Here is a 17,456-nt window from a genome sequence, read left to right as displayed (position 1 = left end):
GAATCCTACGCAGTCAGTGGGGCCACTGGATGGTCATACAAGCATAAATGATTAGAGTTTAAAGAGGCCTCAGGAGGTCATCTAGTCCACCCCAATGCTCAAAGCAAGACCAACTGCTACTGAGATTCTAAAGGAGTGCTCAATGACAATAAAGCTACAGTAGACCCTCAAGTTATGCAGGGATTGTGTTCCTTGCAACCGCCAAGTAACTCAAATTTTGCGCAAGTCAGGGGACATGGCAACCAGGCAGCAGCCTGGTTCCCAGATCCCCTGGGCTTGCAAGAGCCAGGAAACTGACCAGCCCACCAGGGATGGTCAGTCTCCTGGCTCCCAGAGGGGCTTCTCTCCCCTAGCAGAACCCAGCAAACTGACTAGCCATGTACTGGTCAGTTTCCTGGGTCCCGCAAGCCAGGGGGAGCTGGGAACTGAGTGGCAGCCTGGCTCCTGGCTCCCAGCCACTGGCAGAAGCCAGGTGCAGCTTCTCCCTGGCTTCCCCAGCCAGGGAAAGCTGAAGAGAAGCTGCGCCACCGCAACTGTCTGCTCCCCCAGCTGAGGGAGCTTAGTGGGCAGTGTGGCATCTCTGCAGCTGGGAAAAGCTGCAGGAGGGCTTCTCCCCTGTTTCCCCCAGCTGGGGGCTGGAGCGCTTTTGATTTGCACTTCTCACGTTAATGTGAGCTAAGCACAAATCAAATTCATGAATACTGGGGGATTACTATATTGTGAAAAAACTAAATTAATATTTTGCATTAGTCATCACGGCTGAGGCTGAGAGGGAGATTCACCCAAGATTTTTGAAGGAACTCTAACATGAAATAGCTAAACTACTAATGGAAGTCTGTAACTCAGGGATCAGCAATTTTTCCAAGGCAGAGTGCCAAAATTTGACCTTTTGACCTCTACATATGGACCAAGAGCCAGTGATACTTGTAAAAGTCACTAATAGTCCTGCTTACAATAGTTTCATTAATAAACAAACAAACAGGCAGTGTTTTACCATTTAGGTGATGGTCGGTAGCTTTAGCTTGTAGGCTTTTTTTGAAGATGTTTCTGTAACTTTTAGTTTTTATGGATAGGACTGTTAACCCTAAGTTAACCCCTTTTACCTCGGGGAGAGGTGATCCAAATTTGTCTGGTCTCTAACCTTTGACCTGTCCAGTTTGGGTGACCTTTCCAGGATCTGTAGTTCCCACTAGCATAGCTCTCTGGGTCATCGAGACACACAAACCACCTCACCATGACAAGGAAGTCACCATGGATGTGAAACCTGGCCTATTAAAAAGTCTTCAAATCACAAGCTACAGACATTCATGAACAGATACCTGAGGCACATCCTTTGCATCAAATAACAAGACTTCATCACAAATGAGGAACTTTGGAACAGAGCAGGAAAAGAACCACTTGACATTCAAATCAAGGGAAGATAGTGGGGATGCCTAGGCCACTCTCTCAGAAAACCTTCATCAGGCATAGTCCGTCAAGGTCTCAAATGGAAACTGCAAGGAAAACACAAAAGATGAAGGCCTTGGACAACGTGGAAAAGATCTACTGAGAACGAATAACACCAACTGGGGTATTCCTGTGATCAGCTAGAATTTGTTTCAAGACAGAGTGAAGTGGAGGAGACTTTTAAATGACCTATGCTCCACCCAGCAGGGTTTAAGTCAAGTAAGTCAAGCGGTAGCATTAGCTGGAATTTTGTTAACTCACAGGTGGCATGGCTTTGAGTAAGCTCTCAGCTGCATGGGGGGAGTAGGGGCAGGGCAGGGCTGAACTCTCACCCTGCATGCTGATGAAAATTGGCTCTTGCGCCACTCTTGGCACAGGTGCTGGGGGCTGCTGACACCTGCTGTCACTTGTCATTTAAATCAGTATCTGTACCAAATGAATGGAAGATAGCTAATGTGAAATAATTTTTAAAAAGGGTTCTTAGCGGAGTCCCTGGCAATACAGACTAGTAAGCCTGACTTAATGTTCCAGGTAAACTGGCTGAAACTATAGTACAGAACAAAATTTTAAATATATGAATGACTCTTTCCCAAAAAACAACGATCAACATTGTTTTCGAAAGGCAAATCATGAATTCTTTCAGTGGGTAACAATGGAAGCGGAAAGGGGGTGGGGCCTAGTGGATATAGTATACTTAGCTTTTCAGAAAACCTTTGACAACGTCCCTCACCTAAGTTTCTTAGGCAAAGTAAGCTTCCATGGGACAAGAAGAAGTGTTCTCTCATAGACGGGTGATTGGTTAAAAGCTAGGAAACAAATGACAGGAATTAATGATCAATTTTCAAAATGGGAAGACATAAATAATGATATTCTACAGGCGTCTGTACTCAGATCAGTCCTAATTAATGTATTCAAAAATGATCTGGAAAAAAGGGGTAAACAATTAGGTGGCAAAATCTGCAGATGATAAAAAAAAAACTACTCAAGACAGTTAAGTCCTAGGCATGTCGTAAAGGATCTCACAAAACTTGGTGATTGGACAGCAAAATGGCAGATGAAATTTAAAGTTGATAAATGCAAAGTAACGAACATTGGAAAACAATTTCAACTATGCATATAAAATGATGGGGTCTAAATTAGCTGTTCCCACTCAGGAAAGATCTTGGAGTCATTTTGAATAGTTCGTTGAAAACATCCACTCGGTGTGGAGCAGCAGTCAAAACATGAACTGGATGTTAGGAATCATTAAGAAAGGAAAGGATAGATGACAAATCAGGAAATACCACATTGCCTCTATAATAAATCCATGGTACACCCATGTCTTCAATACTGCATAAACATGCGGCTCCATCTCAAAAGGCATACATCAGAATTGGAAAAGGTTGAGAAAAGGACAACAAATATGATAAGGGGTCTGGAACAGTTTCCGTATGTGAAGGGATTAAAAAAGACTGGGACTTTTCAATTTGTGAAAGAGTTGATTAGTGGAAGGTATGATAAGAGGTTTATAAATCATGAATGGCATAGAGAAAGTAGATAAGGAAGTCCTATTTTCTCCTTCTCACAAAACAAGAACGAGGAGTCACCAAATGAAATTAATATGCAGCAGGTTTAAACAAACAAAAGGAAGTATTTCTTCGTACAGAGAGTTAACCTGTAGAACTCTTTCACAGAGGATTTTATGAAGATCAAGGTTATAACACAGTTTAAAAAAGAGCTAGATAAATTAATGGCTGATAGGCCATCAATGCAAGGAATGAGCCACTTGATGGTTAACAGACCTATTCACTCCCTTTGGGGTACCTAGGCATTGCCAATTAAACTAACAAATTGTTGAATATTTATCCTTTACAGGAGCAATGGACCCTTAACATCTGAAATTTCCATGAAAGGGCCGAGCAGTACAGAACACGTTTGGAGAAAATTCAGGACTGGGAGCATGTTGCAGTCTCTGCAAGCAATATCCAAGACTGGGAGAAGCCAGAGCGTGACTGGGGTTGACTGGTAGATGACTAGGGTCAGAGCTGCTCGATGGGGGCTGCAGCTATGTACAGACATTCAGCATTTGACCCACATGCTTTTATGTTGTTTGTAAGCACTGCTAACAGGTTGTGAATTTCAACAGCAAAACACTAAGAGGCACCTAAAGTTGAAGGGCAAGCAGTGACATAACCCTCACTGGTGTGAACTGCACTTCAGAATGTGAGATTGTCTTTGCTATATGCATGGTCTGCACTTGCAGAAGGGGCCTAAAACCCTGACTGCAACATTTAGTTATTACTGCAATTAAAAACAGATACAATCCTCTTCCAACCTATTCCTGATCCCCTACATATGGGCTACGTCTACACGTGCACGCTACATCGAAATAGGCTATTTCAGTGAATAACGTCTACACGTCCTCCAGGGCTGGCAACGTCGACGTTCAACTTCGACGCTGGGCAGCACCACATCGAAATAGGCGCTGCGAGGGAATGTCTACACGCCAAAGTAGCACACATCGAAATAAGGGTGCCAGGAACAGCTGCAGACAGGGTCACAGGTCGGACTCAACAGCAAGCTGCTCCCTTAAAGGGCCCCTCCCAGACACAGTTACACTAAACAACACAAGATCCACAGAGCTGACAACTGGTTGCAGACCCTGTGCATGCAGCATGGATCCCCAGCTGCAGCAGCAGCAGCCAGAAGCCCTGGGCTAAGGGCTGCTGCACACGGTGACCATAGAGCCCCGCAGGGGCTGGAGAGAGAGTGTCTCTCAACCCCTCAGCTGATGGCCACCATGGCGGACCCCGCTATTTCGATGTTGCGGGACGTGGATCGGCTACACGTGCCCTACTTCAACATTGAACTTCGAAGTAGGGCGCTATTCGCATCCCCTCATGGGGTTAGCGACTTCGACGTCTCGCCACCTAACGTCGATTTCAACTTCGAAATAGCACCCAACACGTGTAGCCGTGATGGGCGCTATTTCAAAGTTGGCGCCGCTACTTCGAAGTAGCATGCACGTGTAGACGTGGCCATGCTGTCTTATCCTTCCTATGAACACCTACCACGCTACATCCTTTCCTTACCCCTCCAGCCTACTTCTCACAATGCAGCCTGTCTGACTCACGTTACACCATCTGGCAATACTGAAGCCTAGTTTTCCCCTGACGTGACCTAACCCATGAAGTATAACCCAAATCCAGACTACATCTATAAATGGAGAGAATTTGACCCTAGTGCAGTCCTTAGCCCCATCTTCTCCCCTCCTACGTTTGGGCCTCTTTCTTTCTTTCCTTCTGTCAGTATCATGTCCTCCCCCTTCCCTTTTCATCCACATGCCACAGAATTGTGTCTGTACCGCTACTTCTGTTGGATATAACTCTTCCACAGTAGCTGGGGACCTCCCATACCTATATGGAGACATCCTTTCTATCACTGGCATTCTCCGTGATAATTCAACATCCTACAGAACACTACAGGAACTTTCAGATCCTTCTCAGCCTTAGTGGAGAGAGAAATGCAGCCAAGTCTTACATCATCCAAGAGCTTCCCTTCCACTCGCAGCTCCCAGGATGCAATGCTGCCATCAGAGTCATCAGCATCAGATTTTGCAGGGTTAAAGGTGTTGGAGATGTAAAGCCTCAATTTCCGTTTTTGCTGTTAAACAGAGAAAAGAAAATTACACACAGAGCACACATTCAGAGTATGTGGCAGCCCTGAAATACAGATGTATTAAGTATTTATATGGCCTATCACAGTAGAATCTGAGTGCTCAATGGAATTGCACCAGATTACTTCTACATTTGTCCCTGGGTATGTAACAAAATTTACTGAAATGCTGGGTTTTGAAATTCCACTCAAACCATCCAGCAGTATGGAAGAGCAGAGAATGGGCTATGAACCAAAGAAGAAAGCAGGGTACTAAGTGCAGCCCACAGCAGAAGTAGTTATGCACTTCTGTTTTTACAAACGTTTTGAAAACTATTTATTGTAAAATGATTAAATAATACTGAAGTTTTAAAGCAATCACATTCTTCCTTTCTCAATATCATGCAGTATTAGCAAGGACACTGATGACCCAGAATAGAAAAGCTCTGGCCATATGAATGTCTTTCATGGATGACTCAATACTCTTAGATCATAAAATCTTTAGGTGTAAATGGTGGATTCAAATAATCTGTTTATGCTGTAAAAAACCAATTGTGCCTGGCTCATGTCAGTTGACTCAAGCTTGTAGGGTTCAAGCTGGAAAGCTACTAAACATGAGTGTAAATAAAGATTCAGGCTCAGACTGAAGCTCAGATTCTGGGACCCTCACCAATCACAGGTCCAGAGAATCTTGGTTTGAACCCAAGGCCACTTCTGTACTTCAATTTCATGGCCCCACAGCCTAAGCCCCACATGAGCCCAACTCAGCTGAGAGAGGATGGCAATGGGTATTTTACAGCAGTGTAGACATACCTAAAAGCTGCTATCCTGGGTGAGGACAGTCTATTCTGTTTGTCTTTAAAGTGCTACATTACTGCTGTTTCATTTTGTTAGAATACAGACTAACATGGCTACCTCTGTGTTACTATTTGTATGCATATGTATGACACAAATGAACTGATAATAAATAGTGTACTTAAAGATACCTGGAGAAACAAGCAGAATGCATAACCCACATCTGCGAGCTGTTCTTCAAGTCAGCTGTTCATACAGAGGACATCACAAACCAGCCACTGTCTCAGAAAAGATCATCACCTCAGTAAAACATTGGTAAGAGCTCTCCCACTTCTAGTGCAACATCATCTATGAATTTGATTCATCAATACAAAATAAGGGACCTTATCAAATGCTAAAACATGATAAAGGACTGCATCACTCCAACAACAGGCCATGATGTTGATGATCCAAACAATCATTATCCTCATACTTAAACCGCGACCATCACCATGATGAACGCCACAAAAACACTTCCCTCCTCATTGGCCACACAAATCTTGGTTTTCTGAAATTCAGTGCTGGATGGAGACAAAGTCAAAAACCAACAGCAGAAAATGAAAGCTGGTAAAGGCAGGCTGAGAGACAAAGAATTCCTCTAAGTTCATTTTAAGATGTTGTTACAGGCCAAAACCCCTTCCTGTTGGCCTCCACTAAAGCTGCAAAATATTACTCAAAATCTCATTGAAGGAACTATTTGGGATGGTAAACCGCTCCATTACCCACCATATCTGCAGCTCACTGTAGAACCCAGCACTCTGAAAAACAATCCTCTTACTTCACTGAAAATGATCAAACACATTCAAGAAACAGAGAGGTAGCCATGTTAGTCTGTATCAGCAAAAACAACAAGTCCTATGACACCTTGTAAACTAACAGATTTTTTTTGTTTTGTTTTGGCGCATAAGCTTTTGTGGGCAGAGACCCATTTTGTCAGATGCATGATGAAGTAGGTCGTTGCCTATGAAAGCTTATGCTCCAAAAAAAATCTGTTAGTCCTTAAGGTGCCATAGGATTTCTCATTGTTTTTCCACATTCAAGAAAGTTTCTTTGGCTCATAGGTATCTGCTCCCCCAAACAACAACCTACTTGCATTCCCAGAATCCAGGTCACTCATTTTACAAGAAGTATCGCAGATGTCAGATTCATTCATCTTTTTGGCTACTGAGAGTCATGAGTTTTCTGGCTAGTGAAAGTTTTGGCTTTCCCTCTTGACCAAAATGGTCAGTGCCTATTCGAGGAGTGTCTGGTGGTCACTGAATAAACCTACCCTGGATACAACGGTTGTAGCCAAACACTACTCATTATCAAACTTCCATACTCAGAGAAGCAAGACAAAGGCTGACTAGAACAAATCTAACCAAAGCCAGACCTGCATAATCTGGATTCAGGGCAGGATGTGCAACAGTAACAGCATAAGTAACACTGAAACAGGATATGCTGCTGTCAGTGGACAAAGGCAGTCAGTCATCCTCCTCCAACTGAATCTCTCTGCAGCACTCAACACTGTCAGATATGGGTTTCCTGCCTCAAGGAGGTGGCTGGGGTCCAAGAAAACATGCTAAAATAATTTGAGTCGTTCCTGGATGAACACATGCTGAAGAGAGTTATGAAAAGCTGCAACTCTGCAACTAGATGTTCAACTTGTAGAACGCCAATGGGACACTTATGCTTCTGATCCTATTCAACATCTAGATGTGCCCAAAAGGAGACCTGGTGAGATGACATTGACTCAAATGCTGTAGTATGTGGATGACATACAGCTCAACTTATCCTTCACCACAAATAATTACACCTCTACTGCCAAGATGGCCTAGTGCTTGGACAAGATCAGCTCTCAAATAAAGAAAACCTGGCTAAATCTAAACTCACGCAACACAAATATTTTGCAACCATAGTGCAGTTTCCTTTGACTAGTATCAGAGTGGTAACCGTGTTAGTCTGGATCTGTAGCAGCAACGAAGGGTCCTGTGGCACCTTATAGACTAACAGAAAAGTTTAGAGCATGAGCTTTGGTGAGTTAACTCACTTCTTCAGATGCTGGTCCTGGAAATCTGCAAGGCCAGGTATAAATAGGCCAGAGCAAGGCTGGGGATAACAAGGTTAGCTCAGTCAGGCAGGCTGAATTGTATTGTCATCAGTAGATCTGGAGGTGTGAACTCCAAGAGAGGGGAAGCTGCTTTTGTATTTAGCCAGCCATTCACAGTCTTTGTTTAATCCTGAGCTGAGGGTATTGAATTTGCAAATGAATTGTAGCTCAGCAATTTCTCTTTGGAGTCTGTTCTTGAAATTTCTTTGCTGCAGGATAGCTACTTTTAAATCTGCTACTGTGTGTCCTGGGAGATTGAAGTGCTCTCCTATGGGTTTTTGTATATTGCCATTTCTGATGTCTGATTTGTGTGCATTTATTCTTTTACGTAGAGACTGTCCAGTTTGTCCGATGCATATGGCAGAGGGGAATTGCTGGCACATGATGGCATAAATTACATTGGTAGATGTGCAGCTGAATAAGCCCACGATGGTGTGGCTGATCTGGTTAGGTCCTGTAATGATGTTGCTGGTGTGTATATGTGGGCAGAGCTGGCAACAAGGTTTGTTGCATGGATGGGTCCCTGAGATAGAGTGACTGTGGTGCGGTGTATAGTTGCTTGTTAGGATTTGTTTTAGGTTGGCAGGTTGTCTGTGAGCAATGATAGGTCTGCCTCCCAAGGCCTGTGAAAGTGTGGGATCATTGTCCTGGATGGGTTGTAGATCCCTGATGATGCGCTGTAGAGGTTTTAGCTGAGGACTGTAGGTGATGGCTAGTGGTGTTCTGTTGGTTTCTCTCTTGGGCTTGTCCTGTAGTAGGAGGCTTCGTGGCACACGTCTGGCTCTGTTGATTTGTTTTCTCACTTCCTCAGGTGGGTATTGCAGTCTCAAGAATGCTTGGTGCAGATCCTGTAGGTGTTTGTCTCTGTCGGAGGGGTTGGAACAAATGCGGTTATATCTAAGTGCTTGGCTGTAAACGATGGATCGTGTGGTGTGTCTGGGATGGAAGCTGGAGGCATGAAGGTAGGCGTAGCGGTCAATGGGTTTACGGTACAGGGTGGTACTGATGTGTCCATTGTGTATAAGCACGGTAGTGTCAAGGAAGTGGATCTCCTGTGTAGATTGGTCCAGGCTGAGCTTGATGTTGGGGTGGAAGTTGTTGAAGTCCCGGTGGAATTCCTCCAGAGTCTCCTTCCCATGGGTCCAGATGATGAAGATGTCGTCAATGTAGCGTAAATAGAGCCGGGGTGTTAGTGGACGAGAGTTGAGGAAGCATTGTTCTAGGTCAGCCATGAAAATATTGGCATATTGAGGGGCCATGCGGGTACCCATAGCTGTGCCGCTGATTTGAAGGTATGTGTGTGGCATAATCTCTCACTGTAGTCTGTGCAGTATGTAGATTGCAAAGGATTTTTCACCTTTAGTCCATTCGGTATGATGTCCATTCGTTTGCATTTGGAGAGAAAGATGATGTCTGTCTGAATTTGTGCAAGCTTCCTCGTGAGATTGATAGATTTCCATTCCATATGGCTAAATGCAGTGCCTTGCATGTTGTCAAGTATCAGAGGGGTAGCCGTGTTAGTCTGGATCTGTAGCAGCTCTGCAACTTTATACTCACACACAACTATTTCAGATTCGGTGACAATATATACCTTCAAATCAGCGGCACAGCTATGGGTACCCGCATGGCCGCTCAATATGCCAATATTTTCATGGCTGACCTAGAACAACGCTTCCTCAACTCTCGTCCACTAACACCCCGGCTCTATTTACGCTACATTGACGACATCTTCATCATCTGGACCCATGGGAAGGAGACTCTGGAGGAATTCCACCGGGACTTCAACAACTTCCACCCCAACATTAAGCTCAGCCTGGACCAATCTACACAGGAGATCCACTTCCTTGACACTACCGTGCTTATACACAATGGACACATCAGTACCACCCTGTACCGTAAACCCATTGACTGCTACGCCTACCTTCATGCCTCCAGCTTCCATCCCAGACACACCACACGATCCATCGTTTACAGCCAAGCACTTAGATATAACCGCATTTGTTCCAACCCCTCCGACAGAGACAAACACCTACAGGATCTGCACCAAGCATTCTTGAGACTGCAATACCCACCTGAGGAAGTGAGAAAACAAATCAACAGAGCCAGACGTGTGCCACGAAGCCTCCTACTACAGGACAAGCCCAAGAGAGAAACCAACAGAACACCACTAGCCATCACCTACAGTCCTCAGCTAAAACCTCTACAGCGCATCATCAGGGATCTACAACCCATCCAGGACAATGATCCCACACTTTCACAGGCCTTGGGAGGCAGACCTATCATTGCTCACAGACAACCTGCCAACCTAAAACAAATCCTAACAAGCAACTATACACCGCACCACAGTCACTCTATCTCAGGGACCCATCCATGCAACAAACCTTGTTGCCAGCTCTGCCCACATATACACACCAGCAACATCATTACAGGACCTAACCGGATCAGCCACACCATCGTGGGCTTATTCAGCTGCACATCTACCAATGTAATTTATGCCATCATATGCCAGCAATGCCCCTCTGCCATATACATCGGACAAACTGGACAGTCTCTACGTAAAAGAATAAATGCACACAAATCAGACATCAGAAATGGCAATATACAAAAACCCATAGGAGAGCACTTCAATCTCCCAGGACACACAGTAGCAGATTTAAAAGTAGCTATCCTGCAGCAAAGAAATTTCAAGAACAGACTCCAAAGAGAAATTGCTGAGCTACAATTCATTTGCAAATTCAATACCCTCAGCTCAGGATTAAACAAAGACTGTGAATGGCTGGCTAAATACAAAAGCAACGTCCCCTCTCTTGGAGTTCACACCTCCAGATCTACTGATGACAATACAATTCAGCCTGCCTGACTGAGCTAACCTTGTTATCCCCAGCCTTGCTCTGGCCTATTTATACCTGGCCTTGCAGATTTCCAGGACCAGCATCTGAAGAAGTGAGTTAACTCACCAAAGCTCATGCTCTAAACTTTTCTGTTAGTCTATAAGGTGCCACAGGACCCTTCGTTTCCTTTGACTGATTATTCAAACACACAGTTGGTCAATTCATTTTAACAGATCAGGTACAGTCTTGTATTCCTCATTGATATTAAAGCTCTTATACAGCAGCATCCATGAACTATGATTTCTACACCTTGATTCATTAAGAATCTTCATCCCATCCTGGCAAGGAATGACCTGGCTTCAGCTCTACAGTTCACCAAGGGCAAGTCATGCCTGATAAAACTAATTAGCTTCTGTGATACGGTAACTGGCTCTGTGGACATGGGGAAATCAATGGATGTGATATACTTTGACTTCAATTAAGTTTTTGATACAGTCTCCCACAATATTCTTGACCACAAGTTAAGGAAGTATGGATTGGATACATGGACTGTAAGGTGGATAGAAACATGGCTAGATGGTTGTGCCCAATGGGTAGAGATCAATGGCTTAATATCTGGTTGGCAGTCACTTTCAAGTGAGGTGCCCCAAGGATCAGTTCTAGGACTGGTATTCATGACCTGGATGAGGGGATGAATTACAGATGACAATAAGCTAGGGAGACAAGTAGATGTATTGGAAGGCACGGATCGAGTCCAGAGTGACCTTAACAAACTGGAGGATTGGGTCAAAAGAAATCTGATGAGGTTCAACAAGGACAGGAGCAGAATCCTGAACTCGAGATGGAAGAATCCCAAGCACTGTTACAGGCTGAGGATCCACTGGCTAAGTAGCAGTGCAGCAGAAGGGGATTACAGTGAAGGAGAAGCTGGATATGAGTCAACAGTGTGCCCTTGTTGCTAAGAAGGGTAATAGAATATTCGGCTGCATTTGAAGGAGCATTTCCAGATGATCTAAAAAAGTGATTATTCCCCTTTATTCAGGACTGGTGCGGCTACATCTGGAATTGCATCCAGTTCTGGGCACCCCATATAGAAAGGACGTGGATGCATTGGAGAGAGTCCAGGGGTGGGCAACCAAAAGATTAGAGGCCTGGAGCACTTGACCTACAAAGAGAGGCTAAGGGACTTGGGCTTATTTAGTTTGCAAAAGAGAAGAGTGAGAGGTGATTTGATAGCAGACTTCAACTTCCTGAAGCGGGGTTCTAAGGAAGATGGAGAGAGGCTGTTCTGAGTAGTGATGGATCACAGAATAAGGAGCAATGGTCTCAAGTTACAGTGGGGTAGGTCTAGGCTGGATATTATGAAAAACTTTTTCACTAGAAAGGTGGTGAAGAGGAAATTACTGACCTTGTGCAGAAATGATGGTTCTTCGAGATGTGTGTCCCTGTGGGTGCTCTACTCTGGGGTGTCAGGGCATCCTCGTGCCAGTGATCAGAGATTCCTTATTAGCTGTAGTTTCCCACGCCATGCATGTGCCATAGCACATCCTCAGGCTCTTGGCACATGCATGGCACAGGCCCCTCTGTTCTTTCTCTACCCATGCTAATAGAGCATGGGGCTCCAAAGCAGGAGAAGGAGGAAAGGTAGTGGAGCACCCATGGGAACACACATCTCAAAGAACCATCTTTACTGCACAAGATGAGTAACTTCTTCTTCAAGTAGTGTCTCTGTGGGTGCTCCAATCTAGGTGACTAAAAAGCAGTAGATGCTCCTTAGTGGTGGGTTTGGAGCCCAGTGATGATTACAGTCAACAGAACTGCCTGTCCCACTTGCATTAAGGAAGTGATTGAAGAAGAAAGAGCACAGTACTGTGTAAAGGTGCTGCTCGAAGACCATGTGGCCGCCCTGCAGATGTTCTTAAGGGGCATGTTCTTAAGAAAGGCAGTTTTGGAAGATACAGCCCTGGTAGAATGGGCATTAATGGTGCCCGGGAGACCTCTATGGTGGAGGGCATAGTAAGTGTGTACGCAGGTGGAATCACTTGGAGATCCGTTGAGATGAAACTGGGGGGTGGGGCCTGAAGTGTTCTGGAAAGGAAAGGAAGAGCCAGGGAGATATACATCAAGGATTTGTATGATCAATGTAAAAGGCTAGCACCCAACATACATCCAGGGTATGCCATGCTGCATGCACCAGATGGGAGTGCAGCTTTAGGAAGAATGCAGATAAGTGAATGGGTTCATTGATACGGAACATGGAGGGAATCTTAGGAAGGAACTTGGGATGGGGTCACAGCATTACCCTATCCTTTGTAAACACCATGTAGGGAGGTTCATTCACTGGCACGGAGAGCTCCCCAACCCTTCTGGCTGACATGACAGCAACAAGGAATGAGACCTTCATGGACAGATACAGCCAGGGACATGTCACCAGAGATTCAAAGGGCAGTCTCATGAGGCAGTTGAGTACGTGACTGAGGTCCCAGGTGGGAACCACAGGATGGATGGGAAGGTATTCTGAGGGTTCATCAGGAATCTTTTGGTGATGGGATTAGTGTGGAAAGAAGTACCATCCTCCATGTGGTGGAAGGCCACCAGAACCGCAACATGCACCCTGGCTGTACTCAGCACTAGACCCAATTGCCACAGGTGTAGCAAGTAGCTGAACAGGTCAGAGAGGGGTGTGTTTTGAGGAGGTATAGAGTGGTTCTTGCTAAGCTACTTGGAGAATCTCATTCATTTGTAAAGAAAATATTTTTGAGTGGATTCCCTTCTACTCTTAACTCGAACTTGTTTCACCTGCTCAGAGCATGAATTTTTGGCATCATGGAGCCATGAAGGAGCTGTGTGTGGAGGCAGAGTCTGAGCGGATTGGGGTGAAGGGTGTGACTGAAATCCTTAGAAAGAAGGGTGCAACAGGAAGGAAATGGATATGGAGCTGCAATGGACAGTCTGCAAAGGTAAGGATACCATATTTGTCTCAGCCATGCAGGTGCTATGAGGATCAGGTGCGCCTGGTCCAATCCAATCTTGAAGAGGAGTTTGTGGATCACGGGAAGGGTGAGAAATGCATAGAGAAGGGGTGCCTCCCACATGATTGAGAAAGCATCCCTGAGGGAGTGTTTCCGCAAGCCCACTCTGAAACAGTACTGGTGACACTTCTGTTGACCTGGGTTGCAAATAAGTCTATGCAAGGCTGGCCTCAGCAGTGAAACACGTGATTGAGGGTGGCTGGGGCAGGGAGGGATAGCTCAGTGGTTTGAACTTTGGCCTGCTAAACCCAGGGGTTGTGAGCTCAATCCTTGAGGAGGCCCATTAGGTATTGGGGCAAATAGATGTCAGGGATGGTGCTTGGTCCTGCCAGGGGGGCTGGACTAGATGACCTCCTGAGGTCCCTTCCAGTTCTAGGAGATGTGTATCTCCAATTGTATATATATTTAAGGGCAAAGTGGGTCTTTGCCCACAAAAGCTTGTGCTCCAATAAATCTGTTAGTTTATAAGGTGCTACAGAACTTCTCATAATTTTCACTTCTTATTGTTTTTGTCATGGGGGGTTGATTTGAATGTGAATTACTTAGACCTATGCCGCACCATGTCCATGAGAAGAGAATTCTCTTGAGGATATAGGGAGAGGGAGTATGCATCTTTGGAAGCAATAAAATATTTATCAGTCCACTCCTCGAGAATGGAAGAGAGAAAGAATCACCCGTGAGAATTACAAAGCCTCTCAGATACTATGGTAACAAAAGCAGCCTAAGAACCTATGCAGAATGGAAGAGACTGTAAGAACACAAGTCTCACAGATCTTGCAGCCCTAGGAACAACAGCTTTTTCTATCCAAGTTCTTCAGGAATCATATTCACAATAACCAGGGGAAGTCACAGGTTTGATTAAATAAGCAGCAGTCCTAGAACTCAGCCAACTCTGTTTAGAAAATTAACTGTAGTTTGCAATGCTTACCTTCTTAACTTCTATACTTGCACAAGGTCCCCTACTGAGGCAAGTACCTACAAAGAGACAGCAACTTCCGTGAGGGTGCCCTTTATGAACTATAAACTTCAATGTCTTCCTGAAAGTGATTGCAATTTGCTGGCAAATTCAGTGAAGGATACAGACTCTTTTGGATGCTTCCAGGATATGGCAAGCTTTGATAGAAAATCTCTCTCAATTTACAACCGATAAAACAAACCAGCAGTCATGTAGCACTCTACAGACTAACAAAATATTGAAACGCTTGATTATTGATGAGAGTTTCAAGTTCAGAGAGGTCATTCTTGACCCTCTCCTGCTTGCTGTACAGGATACTAATCAAGTGATTCCTCAGCTTCTTAGAAAGTGTATGACATAGTTTATCACTATAATCAGTGTAGTATGTTGATTGTAATGGGTTTGACTGGTGGTTTATTTTGTTAGAATACAGACTAACAGGGCTACCTCTCTGTTACTACTCAACAGATAACAAAGGGTAGGCCCACTGCTCAGTGAGAAGGGAGAAACAATATCAGGAAACTTGGAAATGGCAGAGGTGCTTAATGACTTTTTTGTTTTCATCTTCACCAAGAAGTCTGATGCAGAAATGCCTAACATGGTGAATGCCAGAGGTAAGGAGGTAGATTTAGAGGATAATATAAAAAAAGAACAAGTTAAAAATTACTTAGAAAAAGTAGATGTCTGCAAGTCACCAGAGCCTGATGAAATGCATCCTAGAATACTCAAACAGCTGATAGAGAAGGTATCAGAACCTTTAGCTATAATTTTTGAAAAGTCCTGGAAGTTGAGAGAGATTCCAGAAGACTGGAAAAGGGCAAACATAGTGCACATCTATAAAAAGGAAAAAGGAACAACCCAGGAAACAACAGACCAGTCAGTTTAACTTCTGTGCCGGGAAAGATAATATAGCAAATAATTAAGCATCAGAGAGGTAGGCAAGTTAGTCTGTATCTTCAAAACAATGAGAAGTCCTGTGGCACCTTACAGACAAACAGATATTTTGGAGCATAAGCTTTTGTGGGCAAAGACCCGCTTTGTCAGCTGCATCTGATGAAGTGGGTCTTATGCCCACGAAAGCTTATGCTCCAAAATATCTGTTAGTCTATAAGGTGCCACAGGACTTCTTGTTGTTTCAAATAATTAAGGAATTCATCTGCAAACATCTGCAAGAAAATAGGGCAACCGGTAACAGTTAGCATGGATCTGTGAAGAACAAATCATGACAGACCAATCTGATAGCTTTCTTTGACAGGATAACAAGTCTTGTGGATAAGAGAGAAGAACTGGATGTGGTATACCTAGACTTTAGTAAGGCATTTGACACAGTCTTGCATAATCTCCTTATCAATAAACTATGCAAATACAATTTAGATGGGGTTACTATAAGGTGGGTGCATAACTGGCTGAATAACTGTTCTCAGACAGTAGTTATTAATGGTTTGCAGTCATGCTGAAAGTGCATAACAAGTGGGGTTCTGCAGGGGTCTGATTCAGGACTGGTTCTATTCAATATCTTCATCAATGATTTAGATATCGGGATAGACTGTACGCTTATTATGTTTGCAGATGATATCAAGCTGGTAAGGGTTGCAATTGCTTTGGAGGATAGGGTCAGAATTCAAAATGATCTGGACGAACTGGAAAAATAGTCTGAAGTAAACACAATGAAGTTTAATAAGGACAAATGCAAAGTACTCCACTGAGGAAACAACAATCAGCTTCACACATACAGAATGGAAAGCGACTGTCTAGGAAGGAGTACAGCAGAATGGGATTTAGGGGCCATAGTGGACCACAAGCTAAATATGACTCAACAGTGTGATACTGTTGTAAAAAAAAAAACAAACATGATTCTGGGATGCATTAACAGGAGTGTTGAAAGCAAGACACATGAAGTCATTCTTCTGCTCTACTCAGTGCTCATTAGGCCTCTCTACTGGAGTATTGTGTCCAGTTCTGCGCAATACACTTCAAGAAAGATGTAGAGAAATTGGAGAAGGTCCAGAGAAGAGCAACAAGGATGATTAAAGGCCTAGAGAAAATGAGCTATGAGGGAAGACAAAGAACTGGGCTTGTTTAGTCTACTAAAGAAAAGACTTAGAGGGGACATGGTAGTGATTTTCAAGTACCTAAAAGAGAGTTACAAGGAGGAGGGAGAAAAATTGTTCTCCTTGGCCTCTGAGGATAGGACAAGAAGCAATGGGCTTAAACTGCAGCAACGGAGGTTTAGATTGGACATTAGGAGAAACTTTCTAACTGTCAGGGTGGCTAAACATCGGAATAAATTGCCTAGGGAAGTTGTGGAATCTCCATCATTTAAGATATTTAAGAGAAGGTAAAACAGATGTCTTCTGGAGAGAGCGATGGACAAGATCAATGAAGAGGTAAGAAGGGATATCTGTGCACAGGAAAACAATTAACAACTTGAGGTTCGCGGATGATATAATTATCACTGAGGAAGATGAGGAGAAGCTACCGAAAATGGTGCGGGTGTTAAACAAAGAAGAGAAGTGGTACAGCCTCATTATAAACATTGATAAAACAAAAACTATGGTATTTAGAGATAAAGAAATAGGAAGGAAGATCAATGTCAATGGTATTGAACTAGAAAATGTAGAGAAGTTCACATATTT

General features: G+C 44.0%; 1 protein-coding gene across 15 annotated transcripts in view; it reads right to left on the bottom strand.

Annotated features, from left to right (window-relative positions):
- SMARCD3 (SWI/SNF related BAF chromatin remodeling complex subunit D3) overlaps nucleotides 1-17,456 on the bottom strand; it is a 311,319-nt gene that overhangs the window by 125,965 nt on the left and 167,898 nt on the right. For all 15 annotated transcript variants that reach the window (XR_012644121.1, XR_012644120.1, XM_074985431.1 and 12 more), the window contains one exon: nucleotides 4,966-5,088. Coding sequence is in view for 13 of the 15 variants with exons in the window: in XM_074985431.1 (XP_074841532.1) it covers nucleotides 4,966-5,088 (123 nt within the window). In the remaining 2 variants the exon portion in view is untranslated. The remainder of the gene's footprint in view (nucleotides 1-4,965; nucleotides 5,089-17,456) is intronic.

Source organism: Carettochelys insculpta, chromosome 2 (genome assembly GCF_033958435.1).
Source record: "Carettochelys insculpta isolate YL-2023 chromosome 2, ASM3395843v1, whole genome shotgun sequence".
Lineage (NCBI taxonomy): Eukaryota > Metazoa > Chordata > Testudines > Carettochelyidae > Carettochelys > Carettochelys insculpta.
Note: the sequence above shows the minus strand (reverse complement) of the source record. Positions and strands in the feature narration are given on the sequence as shown.